This window comes from Seriola lalandi, unplaced genomic scaffold (assembly GCF_002814215.2).
Source record: "Seriola lalandi dorsalis isolate HSWRI2012SDOR001 ecotype SW California unplaced genomic scaffold, Sedor1 jcf7180002054916, whole genome shotgun sequence".
Taxonomy (NCBI): Eukaryota; Metazoa; Chordata; class Actinopteri; order Carangiformes; family Carangidae; genus Seriola; species Seriola lalandi.
Genome location: NW_019525468.1, coordinates 1,847,850 through 1,868,471, shown reverse-complemented (window position 1 = coordinate 1,868,471; position 20,622 = coordinate 1,847,850). Strand labels below are relative to the sequence as shown.

The following is a 20,622-nucleotide window of genomic DNA, read 5'->3' as shown; positions in this document are numbered from 1 at the left end:
GCTCAGACTGCGTCCAGCTCACTGATTTTGCTGGATACAGAGACGTAGCTTTCATGTTTCCTTTTGCCGGTAAAAGCAGCGTTGTATGCTGAGCTAGGCTAACAGCTAAGTCTGTGGCAGGGCTCTCAAAACTTTCCTGTGTCCCTAAAGTAAACCTTTGTTCTGTTCGGCAACCACTACAGCCATTTTCGTTAGCGCTACTGTAACTGGTAATAGCTCACATCGGAAGAAAATGAGAAAGAAAACTGTAGCGTAGCACAGTTGGTGCACACAATAATGTGATTGGACACCCAGTTTGGTATCCTCTTCAAAACAAACAAAAAAAATATATAATTTAGTCGATTATTAAAGCGCCAATCACTCAGTATTGCGGATATCTGCAAAGCAAAACATGTTTAAATTCACCTTCTTATGTCACAGCAGCACTCGCTTGATGCTGTTGAAGCAAATGAAATAAGCGGGCCAGCAGGTGCTTCACCTTTCATTTCTGCAAGAAAAAAGTTTGAGTGAACATGAAACTTAGTGGAAAGATCGTAGAACCGATATATGACTTCCACCAGTTTAGACCAGAAGTATAATGTGTGATATAAGTTTACATTCTACTTTAACTAACAGGCAAGGATGAGCACTTTCCCAAAGTAATTGAGTATGTTGTATGTGCGCATGCCTGCACGAGCTTTTCAGTGCTGCCACAGCACTCTCTCTTGATGGATGGTCATTTTCATCGGCTTGCTCATGCTTAATGAACCCTGCACTTCATGTCTTAACTGAATGCTTTTTATGCTCTCATGTTCTGGGCTCTCCTCCACTCTAACCAACTTCCCCCTCAAGTCCCATCAGCCACCACCACCACCACCCCCCCACACATCCACCCTCCACCTCCCAACCCACTTCCCCTTCTTGTTACTGAGGTAGGATGCCGACGGCTAATGAATAAAGGTTTTCTCACGTCTCACACTTCTTATGAGGCCCCAGGGTCGCGCACACAAACAATGACACACTTAAATACAAATACACTGTGAGGAGATGGGGGAGCGAAAAAAAAGGCTAGAAGAATCACTTTTGCAAGTAAAACGCTTGACTTTTCTTTCATCTTGTTGGTTGAAACCTTTTTCTGAGGAAAGCCCCTGAAAACCATCAGCAGGTTCATGTGCATGGTGGGAAGCTGCTGCTGGAAAATGCCAAGCTTTTTAAGGCACAGCCCTCATTAGGTTGTCTATAGTATACAGTATTTCACTGGATTTCAACACACACTCACAAGACACCCAACGCGGTGCCAGCTATAGCAGCTAAGCTTGAGTGCGTCACTGCAGTGATATTGCGGCACTAGTTCCATCCCTTCTCCTGTCTTTCTTTTGGGTTTTTCTTTTTGTTTCTTTTTTCCCTTCTCATTTGTCTTTCAATGAGTCATCTCACAGCAGGTCAAACAGAGCAGTGAATCTCCCGCCTCCACAGCATGTACATCAGCACTTGCTATATTGAGATTTTGTACTTAGTGAGTCTAATGTTAGACTTTATGAAAGTTCAGCTTTATTTGACAACTTTCTTTTAATAGGAGAAATAATGTTAGTCTTTATGTTAATGTTCAAAGCCTGTGGTGCAAATCAGGGCAGCTGAGGCCAATTTTCACTGCTTGCTTGTGTAATTCAAATGGGTCTGATGGTCAGTGCACTTGCCCGCATCAGCGGGGTATTGTGGAGTCATTAGCCACTTTCTTCTTAAAAAGCCAAAATATTTGAGAATAGGATGCTCCCAGTTGCACAATCACAACTCAAAAACTGTAAAATGTGTTATTGGTGTCAACGGATGAGTTGATGAATACAAAGTCCACAAAACATTGTTAATTACTGCCACGCTTTCAAGGTTCTAAATTATTCCTGCCAGCTTCCAGCATCTCATCAGCAACTTCGCCAGCTCAGTGTCTCCATCACACAGATCAGTCAATTTGTCACTACTCAACCATGCCACTGATCAAAGGCATTAGCTGTAATCTTTTTAAAAAGATTACAGCTAATGCCATGTATTCAATGCAGGACTTGTCATTTAACATACATTAAAACATGAGTGAAGTGATTAATATGCAATATGCATTCAGAGACAAAAGGGAAAATTAGCCAAGAGCTTGTTACAGGCTGTGAGTGCCTCTGCAAATTACACTCTTAAAGGAGAGAATTGCCATTACATCACAAGTGGACTATGTGGACAAGGGGCAGAAATACAAGGTGAGGGGTGTCGTGTAGCGTAGTGGTTTAAGCAGGCGCCCCATGTGTAGAGGCTACAGTCCTCGCTGCAGGCGGCCCCGGTTCGAATCCCGCATCGGACGGCCTTTCACTGCATGTCATTCCCCCTCTCTCTGCCTCCCCGTTTCCTGTCACTCTCCACTGTGCTGTCCATTAAAGGCATAAAAGCCCAAAAAAATATACTTTAAAAAAAGAAATACAAGGTGAAAGATGAGACGGCCAGACTATACATTTTATTCAAACAACACATTTCAGCACAGAGCCATAATCAGCTATTTTTGTTACAGCTTAAACTAAGGAAACTCATTTACACTAAAGAAACCAAAGAAACTATTCATCAAACTTCTACTGTTGCAAGGACTGTCATGTAAGAAAACTCAAATAAATGTACAAAAAAAACAACCAAAAAACAATCATCTTGCAAAGGCAGTGAGGAATTGCCTTAGTTGGAGGCGAAACATACAGTACATCTGCCGGCCTCGAACAAATGGCAGCATTTCAGACATACCAGTGGACATTATTATTCTTACTTATTCTACTTATAACCCTCTCAGACACAAAAGTTATTGACATGCTGTTGTTTTATTGATAGTGATGAATGAAGTTTGTTTTGATATTTAACTATGAAAAGCACATTTTATGTTGTAATGCATATACTGAAACTCCTGATAACACACCTCAAGACCAGAAGAAGGTCGCCTTCGGTGCCGGGGGCCAACATATGAATTTATTTATATCTTCTCTTGTCATACTTTTACTTAAGTGAAGGATCAGAACACTTCTTTTACTACGGAAGGTCAGAAGAAAAAAACTAAAAAAGGTTTCTATATAATTTTTGTGCAGAAAGGTCAAACGAGGTCAAAGGGCAAGTGCTGCTTGCAACCCAACAAGCTCTATAAATCAAATAGTTAGAATTGGTTTTCTGGTTTAAATGGTGGAGCATGTTGGGAGCTTGGGAGTGTGATTGCCTATAAAGCTGACTTAAGGAAAGTCCCTCAGGGCTATTCACAAGGTTGCACGGAAGGTGGTTTGTCGGGGTCAGGCTTGGTGGGCCTGTAACACAAGTTTAGAATTGGATTATTTTGCACAAAAATATATGATAAAAAAAAGAAGAAAGAAAATATTGCATGCACTCATGTATCAGTCCCTTGTTATTCACCATGAAAGAAGCAGTACACTCCTAAACTGCGTCAGTCACACCATTTCTTGTTGTTACCCAAATCAGCTGCACCTGAGCCAACATTATCAATTTGAACACCTGCTATGCTGGCACCCCAAGTTGTGAGACAACAGCAGCCTTGTTGGTATTCATATACAAGTGTCACTGTAATGAAATGGATATTGCCAAGACGGAAGACAATTTGTCAGGGGCTTACTCAGAAAGTACTGATTTTATTATGGAGATTGGTCCACAGCGTAATTGGCACAATGAGGTCAATCAGAGAGTGACAGACATTTGTTCTGCTGGTTACAAATATGTGCTGGTTGTTGTGACTTACTTCCCTATAGAAACCTAACTTTGCTCACTTGAAGTCTTTAATAGCAGCTTCTGACCACATCACATAACTTCCTCTTCGTGACAGGTGGTAATGATGCATATGTGACAAAAGATATGCAAACGAACAAATTGAATATCACAATAGATCATTGTCCGCCGCACAATGATGTCAGCGGCTGTGTTAATCGACCATCAGACACCATATCTCAGGTGACATCACAGGCCTAAATTTAATGAAGCTTAGAGGGATGATGTATCAGCACTGTGTTCTGGTGTTATAGCACATTATATTAATTGCCCTGAGGGTGGCACTCTAATTAAAGAGCAAAATTTCTAAATATTATATGGCAAGTCTGGTACATATCTGATGTGATTTTGATAAATCATGTAAAGATGCGTCATCCTGGCACTTTGTTTCAGACTTTTAAAACACCTGATCAGGGTGCTAAATGTGAAGGTCAATATATAAACCAATATTTCAGACCCCACTGGTCCGATTATAATGAATATTGAACAATAGATGCATTTAACAGTGCTTTGACATTTCAAGAATTACACTGCTTGGTCAATCAGTGGCATATGATAAATGATACATTATAAAACCCAAATTAATTGTAAGACAAAGAGCACACTTGAGCATTAGATTGCATGATTTTGGTCATTTTTAAGATGACAGTTAAAATAGATAAGCCTTAAGAGGGAATAATGGCTTTGCCTATTTGGCTGAATCTAATTGTAAGACAGGAATAAACAACTGTTTTTTCTCTGTTAAAAATTACTAAGTTTACAAACTTTAAAGCTCTTAAAGGAATAGTAGTCTCATACCTTCTATGAAATACAAAGCTTAAGCCGAGACACGCTTAGCTTAGCTTAGGTTAGCGTAAAGGCTGGGAGCAGGGGGACACATCAAGTCTGCTTCTGCCAAATTATCTACGGTATATAAGTGAGCTTTAAAAACGCTAGTTAGTGGATGTTTTTCACCTTTACAGAGAGCCAGATCAGCTGTTTCCCAGTTTACAGTCTGTATGCTAAGCTAACTGTCTTCATGTTCAGCATACAGACAAGAAAGCATCTACTCATCTAAGTCTTGGCAAGAAAGGGAACAAGCATACTTCCCTCAATGTTGAACTTATATTTTAGTTCAAGATAAAAGCAGTATACTGTAGTATTTTCTCTAGATTGTGGTGGCAGTTATAATATAGTGTCAATAGCACATTCACTCCCTGACTCATCCCTCCAATCAGTTCTGTTAACTGCATGTCTTTAATCACCATCTCCTCTACCAGGGGTTGATTTTCTTTTTTTTTTAAGAGAAAAATAATTAAGACAAATGTCAGATTTATAAACTTTTCATATTTAGCAAAGAACAGCTTTTGACATTTAGTTGAAAAGTGATAATTTTTCATTAGTTGAGGCTTATTTTATGACCTTTGTGACAGTGCAGAAAAAAATGACAGAAGGTTTCAAAACTGGCTAAAACTCGACACCGCATTTAATACCTTCTGACAATTAAACAATGAACTCTCCTGTCTTTTCACTCTAATGTAAGATTGAGTGGGCAATAAGCAGCTCGTTGCTTATATATTTTTGACTTAATGCCCTCCTACACACCTCTTCCCCTCCTCTTCCAATTTTTAACCTGTCTCCTTCACCGAAATAACAGTTGACATTTGAAATCAGGGGACAGGGAGGAGGAAAAAGAGCCGCACATTTTGAGCCTCTCTAATTTCAATCAAATGAGTTGGAATGAGCCCAACCTGCCATTCAGCGCTGAGCCCTCTTACGGATCAATGGCCTCTGAGCCTTGATAATCTCTCAAATTGATTGGTTGCCTCATTGATCATTACTCCAGCATTAACCAATCAAACATTTCTCCAGTAAACAAATACGCAGAATAAAGACATCCTCGGAAGTTTGCTCCCGGAGGAGAAACAAGTGAAAATATATAAACTGAAATCCCCCTTTGGAAGAGAATATCAAATCATAAAAGTGCTTAATATTTCACTGACTTGATGAAATATGCATTGTAGCCCAGAATGGAGGAAAATGCAATGATTTGGATGCATTATGTATGAGACAGTCCACTGGCGAAAATGACACTGCACTGTTGAATAATCGCCATTTCACTATCACCACAGCACAATGAGATTTTGTTATTACTACGCATCGCTCAATTCATTTGGAGAGTGCATACAGTTTGCATTTTGTATTTCGGCCCTAACTTATGTGTGCACAGCATATAGATGCTCGCTAATGAACTAAAGCTCGGACTTGGACGTGTCCTCTGCCTCACTTGACGAACTCACTGTGGCTCAGCCCCAAAAGAGCAGTAGGTTACCCATAAAAGCGGACTATAGTTGTATGAGGCAAATATTTATTAGGCTGATAACAAGAGGGGGGAAAAAAACATAGGCTAGTGAAATATTTATACTGTTCAGCAGAAACACAATTACTTTGCATCACAGTGGTTGTCGTCACATGTGGCTGTGTTTTGATGAGTTACCTCTGCCCTGAAAAACAGAAAGAGAGAGATTTAAGTGCACAATGTAACTTGTTTTTACACACAAATAGAGAGTGTGATATCTATAAGCAAAATAGCCCGTCTCTTGTCTTTTTGAATTTCAAGTAAACTTCAAGGACCATTACATTCTTGGCCCTGTTTCCCAAAAGCACCTTAAGGCTAAGTTGACTGTAAAAAAACAATCTGTTTCCAAAAGCATCATCAAGTAACTTAAGATGCTGTTAGAAATGATCATAGATTAAGGAGTTCCTCCCACCTAGCAGTCTTTTATGCACATTTAAAGCACTTTGAAATTGCCTTGTGTGTATGAATTTTGCTCGGCCTGTATAAATAAATATGCTGAATATGCAGGAAGAAGCCAGAATGACATTTTCACTGGCGTTATTGATACATCCATACTTTTATCACGATCACTGATGCTCTTTAACAAGTGATGTTTGTCATAAAATGAGCCATGGTGTCCAGATAAGAAAATAAAACTAAGCTATCATTCTTACTATTACTACTAAAAATTTTAAAGGACCATTTGATTTGCATGATTGATCCGTCAGTTTCTCTCCTCACTGTCCCCCTCTTCCACTTTCACATAATATATTAATCTTGTTTGGCTGAAATGTCACTTTTGATATGTTTTCAGCTTCCGTATCTTCTCATGTCGTAATGTTAAAGGTGCTTATATCATTTGCCATGTGATTAAATGCTGTAGGTCCAGAGTTCAGACTGGCCATTGTGTGTACCGGGACACATCCTTGGCATTGGTCGACGACTGACAAATCCATAAAGGTTTACCAGCCCTGTCAGCCCTGAAAACACTCATAACTACTCAAACCGATCATGATCAGGAAACTAGGCCGTGGTCCTGTCCACAAACTTATAGTCATGATTTGATTTGGCATGATTGTACTTTTTAACTTTATGTGTTTCCTCTTTAATAAAAGTGTTGTGGTATGACAAGTATAACTCAACAAGAACTCATGACAGGATGCGCTTGTTTTCTGGGGTCCCTTTTGCTCTACCAACTGAGCAACATTTACACTCAGTGCAGAGTTGGCGTCATTGCGAGCAGGCTCCTGAGCTGACCTCACTAAACTTTTCAGTGGCAGGCAGCCACAACACAATAAAAGACTGAAGACAAACAAAGGATAAAAGCTTCACAGCTCTCTTTATTACAAGCCCCAGAATAACCAGTCAACCATTGTTAGTTGTGTTTTCATACAATGATAATCATAGTGTCTATAAATAAAAACTATGAGAATAAAACATTTCATGAGGTAAATGATTCCAAACTAAACTTGCTGAGGAGTCTTGAACATTTTAACAACTAATAATTTCCTGTAAACTGCAGTAAGTAGTAACTGTTTAATTAAGCAATGTAACACGAGAGGGCGTGATGTTGTACTGAATATCAGCACAGCTGTGATTCAGTCATAGGGCCGAGGTGGCAGGTGGAGCACCAAAGACAATCACAGCTGTGCTGATATCCAGTACATCACTCCCTCTCGTGTGATATTGCTTTAATACAACAGCTCTACGAGCGTAATATTAGTTAAATAAGCAACAACAGATTATGATTTGTTTGTTTACTTTTATAATTTATTGGGCAACACCAACACAAATAGTTCCAGAACTGGAGCTGGTGCTGGACTGTTGCTAAGCAACACATAAACATTTTCCTGACCTCCACAGTGCACACTAGCTTGCTGCTTAGTCTACACTTTACGTCAGGTGTGCGCTGTGAAGCGGAGTGATACATGTAATTAAAAGTCCCAGTGCTGTTATACTCATGGAAAGCCTTTCGACCAGTCAAATTACTTGGTCGGAACTAACTGTTGTATAATAAGTAGTAATTGATTTGGTGTACCTCAACCCACGGAGTGCTGCACGTCAGAGTTCAATTTTATTCACACCTACCATTGCTGCTTAATGTAATGATAACAGATTAAATGTTTGTCAGGAAGTTAATGAGACTGGATTCTTTTTTTCTTTTTTCTCCGTTTCAGAAGGTTTCTAAATCACCAAGCACAATTTATATGTGGTGACATCATTGCAAATAGATGTTGACATACAACACAAATACAAGTTAAGGATGCCACACATGGTGTTCAGCAGCGATGCCGCGCCGCTTCCAACGTGTTCGTATTTGCACACAAATCTTTTGGACAGGAATTCAAAAAAAACAATTGCATCAAACCAGGAGGTGGGCTTTGATAGGCACAGGCTCCAGTGTTTGCTATGGACTTGTATACCCAGCTCAGTGCTTAACTGTGGGAAGCACAAACAATGAAAGGCTCCAGGCTCAAACAAACACTTTTATCAAGGCAGTGTGCAGGGAGGAGTGTAATTTGATGTAGCATGTCTATCCTGGGCACGTCTCTTTAAAGGGACCAGTTTCCTAAAGTGCACTACTCAATGTTTTACAAGGGTGACTCCTCACTGCCTGATTTAAACTCTGCTTCTCCCACAGACCCAGATAAAAGAGCTCACTGTCTGGAGTTCCTGGAGATGTCTGGAGTCTCCTTGTCAACTTCAACAGGCCTGGTAAGGTTGTATTTTCCATTTAATTTCATAAAATCTTTACCTTTGCGGCTGCCATTTTCCACTGGTTTGATTACACGGTGTGTCACTCTGTGAATGCATGTGCTTAGATGCACCATAGAGACACCCTTGAGATAAAATATGCTTTCTGATACAGGAGCCACTTTCAAAATCTGTAAAAAAAAAAGAAAGAAAAAAAATCCTAGCCCAGCAACTTGCACACTGTCTGTGTGAAAGGCATCAATGAAGCCAGGATTTGTAGAACATGTATATTCAGCCTAAATGATTTGAGAGATTAAAATATTTCACCGCAAACAGACACATTTAATAACCACAAGAGCTCCACAGAAACATAGAAGGTACTGAGTGCATAAATGATTTGGCAAACAGCAAATTGATTTTCCACCAGAAACTTAAACACAAAAACGTCTGGCGTTCAGCCACCTCCCTAAATATCATTCAGAGGCAGCTTCCTCCGCGCCTGATTTCAGCCCTCCTGAGTGCCAGCATTTACATTTGTTATTTCCCTGTTTAGCCTCATTTGCTTTTGCTCATTTATCACAGCTGTTTTGTTGGAAATGTTTTGGTGCATCTCAGGTCTGGAAGTCTGATCTTCAGAGGGACGAGGTCAGAATATGTCACCAATTTTTCTGAAGTAAGCCAGTTTGTGAGTGCCGGAGTATCTGATCAAAATGCCACAGGGAACAAACTTCAGATGAATCAGCAGATGGAGATGATAGTATTTGTTTTGGTGCTGCTGCACAGTAAACGGAGGTGGATGTTACCGTCTGTGGTGTAAAGGAACTGAATGAGTGGCTTTGTCTCAGATGAGATACTTGACAGACAGGCGTTTCAAAGAGCCTGCCTTATTACTGGTTTCACTTTCAAGGAGAGTAAGACACCACCATAAAAAGGATTCTTCAAACTGCCTTTTTCCTCTCTGTATGTCAAAGACTAGACAGACAATTTTCTTGAAGTAACAATCAGAAGATCACTCTCTGCCTGCACAGTGTCCACAAGCAATCTCCAAAAATGGTACTTGACTGTACAATAACCAAGCCATAAACTACAAAGGGCTCTGCTCCCATCTTTGGTTTCTGAGATGAGTTGCTTCTGACTGCACCCTGCCGCTTCCTCTTCCTCATCCTCATTTTTTTTTTTTTTTTTTTTGAGCATGTGTGTATATGTGTGTGTGCGATTAGAGAACTGAGATCTGCCTCATTGACATTCATGTATGCATTTGATGTCAAACTGACTAAGTATTTAAGACACTAGAGGGCAAAGGGAAGATATCTGGGAGCAGTCAGAAGATGCCGTATTGCTGATTGATTGTCCTCACTGATCCCAGTTCGCACTGTAGTGGAGGTGCTGCATTCACTTGAGCACACACGTGTCTGTGAGAGTGATTAGCTGCGTGTATGTGCTAACGGGGATGGCTGGTGTGGGAGTATATGGGCGGGTGCATTTCTGTGTGTGTGACAGAGGAGCCAGAAAGATCTCATAAATATGTATTTCTGTGTGTGCGAATGTGCGCACAGGCTCACGTCACTGTGTGTGTGTGCGTCCACGTCACTCTGTGCGCTCGCAGCGCCGCACACTGCTGTGTGCATCTTTTGTGTCTTCGCTCACGTCCAAGCAATGAAATTCAAATAAAAAAAATATCAAGGCGAGGATAACATTTGGATGCTGTTTGGATGACAGGAAAATATTGGTCTGGCAGTGATATGCCTTTTATGCTGCCACTTTGATGGTCAATGAAAAAAACAAAACAAAACAAAACAAAAATCCCATTGTTTTTCTCAAGCTCTCTTGCCAAAGCCTAACTGTCTGTAACAAATGCATCAGGAATAATATCTTTCAACTTCCTACAATGGAAACCAGTGATTCCCAAACATTATTTGTACCAGGATGTAATTCTGCAGTTGCCAGAGGGGTGTGTGGAATTAACTCAACTTATTCACTCAACTGGACTGTACTAAAAAATAGAAATTTATATTTGGTATAAAATAAACAGGCAAACAGGAAAAATGATTTGGTGCAATACTGTTTTCACAATAACCTGGAAGATGATCATTTTCATATGTTGTTATGTTGCAGTCTTAAAATCATTCAAATTCACTCAATAACCCACAACGACAAAACAAGACAAGATTTTTTTGAAACTGCCCCTTTGCTAAGACACTTGAAATCTAGCTCAGGTGCCACTCATTTATATTGATCTTCTTTGAGATGTTTCTACACCTTGACTGGGTCCACCTGCTTTTGGAAAAGCAAATACCTGTCTATATAAGGTCTCACAGATGAAAGCTCCTATCAGAGCAAAAACCAAGCAATGAGGATGAAGGAACCAGGTTGTGCTGAAGCACAGATCTGGGGAAGGCTACAAAAACATTTCTGCTGCGTTTCCCAAGAGCGCAGTGGCCTCCATCACTCTAACATGGAAGACGTTTGGAACAACCAGGTGGCCCGGTCGAACTGAGCAATCAGGGGAGAAGTGCCTTGGTAAGAGAGGTGACCAAAGACACGATGGTCACTCTGGCTGAGCTTCAGAGATTCCAGAGAAACTTCCAGTCTTACAATCTGGGCTTTGTGGCAGAGTGGACTCTTCTCGGTGAAAGACACATGAAAGCTGCTTGCAGTTTGCAAAAGGCACCTAAAGGACTCTGAGTTTGTGAAACAAGATATCAGGTCTGATGACAGCAACACTGAACTGTTTGGCCTCAATTCTAAGCGTCGTGTCTGGAGGAAACCAGCCACCACTCAACACCTGTGCAACACCATCCCAACAGTGAAGCATCATGCTTTAGTGGTGTTTTTGAACAGGAGAGAGAGGGAGACTGGTCAGGGTTGAGGGAAAGCTGAATGAAGGGAAGTACAGAGAAATCCTAAATGAAAAGCTGATCCACATCGCTCAAGACCTCAGACTGGGCCGAAGGTTCCCCTTCCAACAGGACAATGACCCCGAGCAGGCAGCCAAGACAACACAGCAGTGGCTTAGGGACAACTTTGTGAATGTCCCTGAGTGGCCCAGCCAGAGTCCTGACTTAGACACAACATGAACCCAACATCGAACATGTTTGGGGAGACATAAAAATGGCTATCCACCCACAGTCCCCTTCCAGCCTGACAGAGCTCGAGAAGATCTACTAAGATCAACTAAGGACTGAGTAAACGGTCAGAATGTCAGTTTTTATTGGAGCGCCTCGCTGGCTCACTTCGTAGAGCACATACCAATTCAGGTTTGAATCCAGCCGAGACCCTTCACTGCGATTCATCCCCTCTCTCTCTCACTTTCCATGTCCCTCTCTCACTGTCGCTATCACATTAAAGGCAAAAAGAACTGCCTAAAAAGTTGCTAAATATTCTAAAATTCTTTTTTTAATCTTTGTCATTGAGTGGTATTGGGTGGAACATAAGGCTGCAACATAACAAAATATGTACAAAGTGAAGGGCTCTGAATATTTTCTGAATGCACTGTACAAAAATATCTGTGTTTAGTTAATGGTGTTAAATAACATCTAGTTTATAATCCATTTATAACAAATTCGGTACATGACCGGTGTGTTCCACCCGTCTAAACCAAACCATTTGCAGACTAAAAAAACACAATGCACAGATGCAGAGACTCAAATACACGTGGTGTTGAGGTAAAGGACAGGAGGAAGAAAATGTGGGGAAGGTGTGAGGGAGATAAAAAAGGGAGGTCATGTGAGGTGAGCAGCCTGGATGAAGGTGGCAGAAGAGAGAAAAGAGCATGAAGGCAGTGAGACTGAGCAGAAAGGGTCTAATGGCAGAAAAACGACATCCTTCTTTTCATTTCCTTTCTTCCTCTTGTGTTCCTAAAATGGCACTGCTGAACCATAAAATGCTGCAGCGCTCACCTCTCGCCCTGCCTGTGTGTCTGACACAGATCAGGTTGCGACAGTTTGACACCGATAGGCGCCCTCGCCGTTTGTTGTGGAGTTCCAGTTATCAGCGCCCGCTGCCGTCAGCCCTCAATCCCACATGCTCACTGGAGGCGCACAAAAGGAGGAAGAGAGAAAATGGCATTTGGAATTCGGAGAAAATAGAGTGGCACAAAGAAACCGTTGATGAAAAGCATCCCAGAATTTAAGAGGGATTGAAAAAGGTTGCACTGTTTCATTTCAAAAGACGTTTTTTTTGTTCTGGGCCTTTGATGCAACTGGAAAGAGCTTCACTTGATGATGGAAAACAGAATTGATAGGATTCCTTTTTCATGAAACATCCTTCTGCTGCAAATAATGCTGCTACAAAACTAACCCTCTATGAAAACACAATTAATTGTACATTTGCCTCCCGGTCTATTTCCTTTTCCTTCATCTTTAAGTACTAATCCAGCTCATGTAAAAAAAAAAAAAAAAAAAGGTACTTTCTTCTTGATGATTGATCTGTGTACATGAAGTAATTCGCCTGTACCTGGTTTATGCGTAAGTTTATGAGAGCCAAAAAGGAAGTGATGTTTTTCTGATTTGTTAAGAAAAAAAAAGAGTTTGCCTAAGCATCACTCAACCAAACGCACCTTTTCCTTTCCATTTCTGTCTTAAATTCAAACGAAGCCAGCATTTTGTTTTAGTTTTTTAACGCCCAAATGCAGAGGTTTCTCAAAGACGCGTGGAGAGATTTGAACACACCGGCTCTCGCCTCATCGTGTTGACACACGTCGTCTGAAAGCTTTTCCAGAGCGATCACACGTGCCTCCACACACTTGGTCAGGTGCTATGTAGCAGGAGCGCGAAGACACACAATTACTGTCACCTTGAATTCTCTCTGGGAGAGCACATTGTGGTTGTCAACAGTGCCAATCACACGCTACATGTGCTTTTACTCACCTGTATGTATGTATGGTTGCCAGATAGCAACAGGTATAACTGCTGCCTTTCAGTCACCTTTTACTGTTTTTCGAATAAAACCTTCAGCATTCATGATGATAAAGAGCAGGGGTCGCATGGTGAGCAGAAATTTTGCAATGGAAATGACTTTGCTAGATTAATGTTTTTGTCACTGTCAACAATCCTTACTGGCATCAGAGACTTGTTGGAGAAAACACAAGAAGCCAAAGCTGACCAATCACAGTTTGGCATTTATTCAACCCCTGTAGCATTAATAGCTCTGGTGTGGACATCATTAAGGCTTCTGTTCTCATCCAAAAAGTTAATTCGATATTAGTGCTCTAAATGAAATGACAGAATATGTCATTTGTAACTGCCCCTGGACACACAGGTGATCTCTGGGAGGTGAGAAAATATCAGTGCTTAATTCAAAAATGTCACAAAAACAGGCTGTTAGGATCACAGGTCTCTGCTGATTATCAAAGAAGAACAGATATGACAAAACAAAGGAATGAAGCAAATGAAAAGATGATAATACAGTCGCTGGTGCCAACTCTTTAACATGCAGACTGCAGTACCACTCTGCTTAAGATAACCTAAATCAGAGCATCAGATAAACACAGGGATGTTTTGGAATAATATATTAAGCATCTCACAACCCCCCCCCCCTTCTCTTCCTCCTCTCCTCCACTTTTTTTTTCCTCTCAACTACCTCATCACACTCTCTTCCTGTGCCTTCATCTCCTCCCCTCTGTCTTTCGTGAGGTGGGTGGAGGCGTTCCACATTACTGCGAGCTATGCACTAAGTTTCACTTTGTTCCTTGCACCACAGGGTGCATGTTTACTCATTTAGCATGTCAAGACATGAGGAGGAAAACTGTCACCCTCTAACTAAATGACGACATCAAGGGACCATGTGATCAATGGAGGACCCGTGTATCCCCAACATAGGCTTTATTCATGCGAAATCAACATGTATCATCATTATTTCAAGTGTAGATGAAATCAAACTGACTGTTTTGCAGCCAGAAAAATTCAAAGCCTCTCCAAAAGGATCAGCCTTTTTCCTTTCTCCTTCTCTTCCACTCATTTACTCTGTTGTTCCTCTCCCTCTCTTCTGGTTCAACTAGGCAATGGTGCCATGTAAGTTTAAAGAGCTTTGTTAAATATTAATCATGGGTTTGATCGACTGAGTCAAATCTTTACTCATTTCACCACTACAAGGCACATTTCTGCCTCACTAAAAAGAGAGGAGAGGAAAAAAGAAGACAGCATGAGGTGCATGTGTCCTTTGAGCAGCTATTAAACGATCTGTTTGAAGCTAACTGAGAAATGGGCCCCTCCAGCAACTGCTGTTCACCACACAAGGTGAATGAGGCCAGTGTTGGAGCTCTTCTAACTTTTATACCCACCTATTAGATGTATGGTGCATCACAAGCAGACGCAAACAGGCACGGTTGCCCACACAGACAACACTTAGCGCAAATAAAGACACAAGCCACTGTGGATCGGCTTTTAACTCACAGTAATTACAAATTATGAATATAAATGACTATAGCTAGGTCACATTTTTCAGGACAGAGTCATAATTCAGAAAACCATCAGCGTGCAGTGGCTTTGAAGGTGGAGGCTGCGTGCAGATGCACTCGCATAACACGCTGTGCTCTGCAGAAAATAAACTGATTCGAAGATAGACGCTCGATATTTGTGCTCAGACACATTAATCACAATAAAGATGGTGTCATCATTTACTGCTACAAATACAGTTATTTTACATGACAGAGATGTATCAGTGAAGACAACAAAATGAGTGTCATCTTTGTCCTGTTGCAAGCTGATAAGCTGACAATTTGACAGTACAAGAAACAGTGGCAAAGTCAGTGATGAATCTAATCGCACAGGAGGCATTTCTCACCTCCTCTGTCACAATTAACAAGTGTTAAATCTATTGAAATTGCATGGTATAGATGAGTGATAAGCATCTTGGTCTGTGATCTACCCACTTAGTTTTAGGCATGATAATGCTTCTCGCCATGTATCTCAGTCAACGGTATGAATGCTATGGTTCGTCTTTTCTTTTAACAATCAGCACACAACCAGAATGCAAGTGTCATTTACTGCTAATGATAGTTCAGATAGTTTTTGTTTTGTTTGCCCTTGTATAGAGATACTGTACTTACAGTATATCCCTTACTGCTTATATCCCAATATAATGAACAATTTTGATTGTAATCCTCGCAGCTTATTTTTAGAACATTTTATAGGGTGGTTTCCCGCCACCTGTTTTTATACCTTTTTTTTTTACTATGCTATGCTATTATTTAAAAAAACTGGGGAAATTCTGGAAATTTGAAAAAAATTCTCAAAATGCTCAGAGGGCATATGCCTTGTCAACTTAACGATGGCTGAAGCTTTCAGCAAGACCGGTGAGTAGACAGCTGTTAATGCTAACGTTGGCTATGTAGCAAAAGCAAAACTTACAAAGTTCCTCTACAAACATCAAAATAACAAAATATCACAGCAGATTAAAACAAATCTGTGTGGAGTGATAAGGAGACTTCCTCACATTAATATATGAAGCAACCAGAAATGCCACATTTCCATATATTTAAAAATAGTTTTTCAGTGTTTGAGGTTTGACCACAGTTTTTTTTAATTGCGTCATCCTCTGCAATGGTTAAATGGCACCCCACAGGAAAAATAGTGCCACCAGCTTTTTTTTCACATACCATCCAACTGTTCATATACAGACAGTGGATGGAAACGTGCAAAAAATGCATTTTCTGTTCAGATCACCCAAGTAGCCTCTACAAATAGACATTGTACTATTGCGAAAAAAAATATGCTGTGAACGTTTTACTGACATGTTGACTATCAACATGTTGACTATCAACAATCTTCACAGCATATTTGTTTTTTTGACTTCCCAAATACATAAATAAACAACATTTTCTTATCACATTAATAGAAAATGTAATTACCTAATATTTATGTTTCCTTCAAAACGCATTTGCCGTTGCAAATTAGTTGTATATAAACATCATTTCTAGGAGACAGGTTTTAAATGCTGTGCTTGGTTTGTATAGCGTAGTTGTCATTCTTAGTGAAACGGCCCAGTAGTGGCCATAAGGGGGCTCTAATCTGTTACCATTCTTCATTCACCCTCCATTGGAATGAATGACCTTCTGTCCTGTTACTTAAGCAATGTGTGAAGCTGTGCAGACAGCGTGAGAGATTTGGAGAGCTACTGGCAGCACCCAGAGCAGCTTACATCCAAAATGTGGCACGCAAAGTACGGAGGAAACATGAACCAACTGTATCCAAACCACAGGAAAATGATGAAACAGTAATGTGGCCTTAAATAACTTCTTCACTCATCCGCCTCATGAAGAAAGTATTGTCCTAAAAGCGGAAAAATTATGTATATATGATGGCAGAGCACAGCGAAAAGCCGTCTGTTCTGAAGTTCTGCCATTTTGCATCGCCTTATGATGGTCAAAGGACTTATTATTAAAGACAGCCTGCCTCCTTCTCAATTAGGACAGAACAGACACAACATGTGGCAGCATGAAATTCACTGTGACACCACTAGCTACCAGTGCCAACAAAAAGAAAGGGGGAGAAAAAAAGAGCAAGTGTTGGGCTAAGGGAATAAAATATGATGGAGAGGAAGGGTAAGGAGTGGGAGGAAAGATGAGGAATGATCCCTGATTGTGCTTGTCTTATGAGGAGCATCCATCAGGAGTGACACCTGCACAAATAAAACCCTTTTTTCCCCACATTCAATTACATAGCGTGAGGCAAAGTTTATACACACAAATGCACACGCCCACACATACACACAGAAAAATTATTAAATAAATGAAGACACATGCACATACACTCACTTCTGATTCACATATGTGCAGCGTATTCAAATCTAATGTGACTTAAATTTAGCATCATTCGCGCAGAAGATTGTTTAATCTCTACTGAGGAAGATTTATCGCACAATGGCTGCACTTTTATATGTAATACAGGATGACAGTTTCATTAAATAAAATAAGAATCAATGGAGAGCGGAGTCGCAGCTGCAGCATGCGTACACAGACTCCCCACGTAAATTACAGTTGGACGTAAATTCAGGAATGCAGATTAGAACTGGCTCCGAACTTCAGGGACAGGAGAAAATGAGATTGTTAGCAGCCTCACCTGTTGGAAAGGAAAATGGGGACATCTGAATCCTGGAGGACAGTTGGCTCGATGCGACTGGGCTCCAGAGTGCTGGAGGAAGAGAGAAGGAGATTAAATAAGTGATTGAAGGATGGCGTGAGACAGAAAGGTGGAGAAAAAGACAGATTAAGAATATGCCTGAGGATGTGAAAGAAGGAATCAATGTTTAACTAGTCTGAAAGCCAAGAAAGTGTCAATGAGCAGCATGTCTGAGGTATTTCTTAGCAAATAAACAGTCTCACCAGGTTGGCCAGACTTGCCTTGGCAAACCAAATGAATAAGTAAAAAGATGAGTTCAGTGAACTGTCTATGTGTAATATTTCACCAATACAATAGAACTGCAGTATAAATGCAGCTATATTTTCAGGAAAACAATCTGGACAAATTGCTTTGGAGAGTTTCCATGAAGAAAGGTAACAAAACACCTACACTGCAATATCACAGATGCCAATGGCGCTGAAAAGACCTATAAAGTTGTCAGGACAGTATAGAACTGTTTTGGTCTCTTGCTGTTATTAAAAGGTGCTATGTCTTCTGTGAAACCATATTAAGTTAAATTAAAGTATGATTTAGTATATATATCCTTTATATTTCTTGACTTTCCTTTTATATTTTTGTTTTTTCTGCAGAGATAGCGCCCACGACATTGATGTTCTCTAGGTGGTGTACTGACTGACAGCAGGTTGGTGTCCTCCATCTGTTTTTATGCACATTTTCAATTTGCACACATGCAAAAAGATTTTTACACTTGGCACAGGTGGACTAGTTGGGAGTATCAATAAAGGCAAAATGCAACGAAGTGCAATGGAAACTGACTTGGCGAATAAAGCAGGATGTACCTGAAGCATGTGACTTAAACGTCCATTGAGGAGAGTCTGTGTGGCGCAATGTGGAGACTGTAACATTTCTCAAATTAATACTTAATGAAACAAACATATTTCAGTCATGTTGTCTACATGGTTTTTCACTGTTTGCAGTTTGACTGGATCTCTTAAAGCGCCTCCTCCCTCTGCAATGATTTAATGGCAACCAGCTGGAAAATTAGCACCAGCAGCTGTTTTACCTCAGTGAACCTACTTGTACTTTCTGCATGGCTATAGTGGATGAAAACTGACTCACGTAAATTCACATTTTCTCAGGACGATTTTTCTCAGAATCTGAAAGTTTGCGCCACATTTGGTTGGAAACCGAGACAACATCTGTACTGGTTTTTGATTGGTGCAAATTCTGTGTGGGCAGGCACTGCGAATATTTGTTTGAGATCAGCTCATTTTCACAGACAGGTAACCAACTGAGGAGATGGTGTGGTGGTGTTGTGACTGAATCACAAACAGGTCTGATCACAAAATGGAAACAGCACAATGGACAGCACATCTCCTAAAAGACCGACCCTCAGCTATCAGGCAACTGGTGCCATGGGTATGATTATAGCTTTTTTTTCCTGACACAAAAAGTGAGAAGAATTCAAATTCCAGTTTAGTATAAAGTATTATAATATAGAATTTACATTTCTATGTGTGGCAACTGAAGGGATTGCCTTTTTTATGCCCACAGAATAATTTAAAAGATACTATAATGACGTAAACATCCTACAAAAAAACCCATTCAACTCACTGTAGAAACCCTTTGAGTGCAGAGAAGTAATGGCGGTATATGGCTGGATCCTTAGATCTGAGAGACACCATTAAATGTAACCTGTGTGCCATGTCAGATACTTAAAGAGCTATTATAAAACTCAAGAGGAACAACTATGCCCTACGTACAGCTAATCACAGCAAAGAGGAATGAATGACTAGCTTTATACAGTACCACAAGATAAGTCCTAGTCATGATCATCCTGGATTACCAAGACTTTATTTATTTTAAAAAAAAAAAGCATAAACTAGTTATTTGCGTGGCTCGAGACATAATTTTCTTCAGACTCATTACACTGTTTGATGCAGAGTTTGCCTTTGTTTGCTGTGTTGACAACAATTTCATAAACCTGAAGCACAGCAGCACAGTGAAGAACAGCTTACTCTGCTTTTACAGACCTGTATCAACACATTATAATATCATTTAACGGGAGAAAAAAAAGTGCAAAGATCAATCATCCTCATTAAATAATAATTGTCAAATCACATTCATCATAAAGTCACATTTTCACAGCAGTGATGAGCAAATTAGCTAATTAGAGCAGAGATCCAGTTGACAATCGCAGTGAAGAGGTAATTTATCACAATGCAAAGCAGCACTGTAATAGGGATAATAATAACGCTGTTTTTACATTTGCATGTCGGCTGGAGAGTAAAATGTCTTGTGATGCCAGGCGCTCACTCATAGCACCATCCTCCATCTTGGAGCATTTGAAAATGCCAGGACGTGGGCGGGGGAGGGGGGGGGGTGCTGATCCAAAATAGAGTGCAGACTGGAGAGTGAGCTCCGGAAGCCATACACCTTAACACTTGACAAGTAATCTTTGAATCATTAGTAATGCTCAACAACTCTATCAAACTCTGTCCTTCACTGTTGCGCCACTTTCTAGTTTTTTTTTTTTTTTGCCTTCATTAATATTTCATGTAAAGCTCCAATAGGTCTCAGGAATCTTCTCTCAGGGTCTCAAGGGTTAACAAGGAAGCTGAAGAAGAGAGAGAGAGGCAGAGAGCAGATTTCCTGATTGTGAACAAACATCATTGATCGGACCTGTAACCGAGTCTGTGTCTCATATCCACCTCAAAACCAATCTACTGAGATCTCTCAGAGACTATTACGCTCACTCTGCGCTTG

The 20,622-nt window shown here is 40.4% G+C and overlaps 1 protein-coding gene across 1 annotated transcript in view; it reads right to left on the bottom strand.

Moving 5' to 3' along the window:
- Positions 1–17,778: 17,778 nt before the first annotated feature.
- The window catches only part of c19h1orf94 (chromosome 19 C1orf94 homolog), a 12,442-nt gene continuing 9,598 nt past the window's right edge, over positions 17,779–20,622 (bottom strand). The window contains exon 6 of the mRNA XM_087169816.1: positions 17,779–17,907. Coding sequence (XP_087025942.1) covers positions 17,779–17,907 — 129 coding nt within the window. The remainder of the gene's footprint in view (positions 17,908–20,622) is intronic.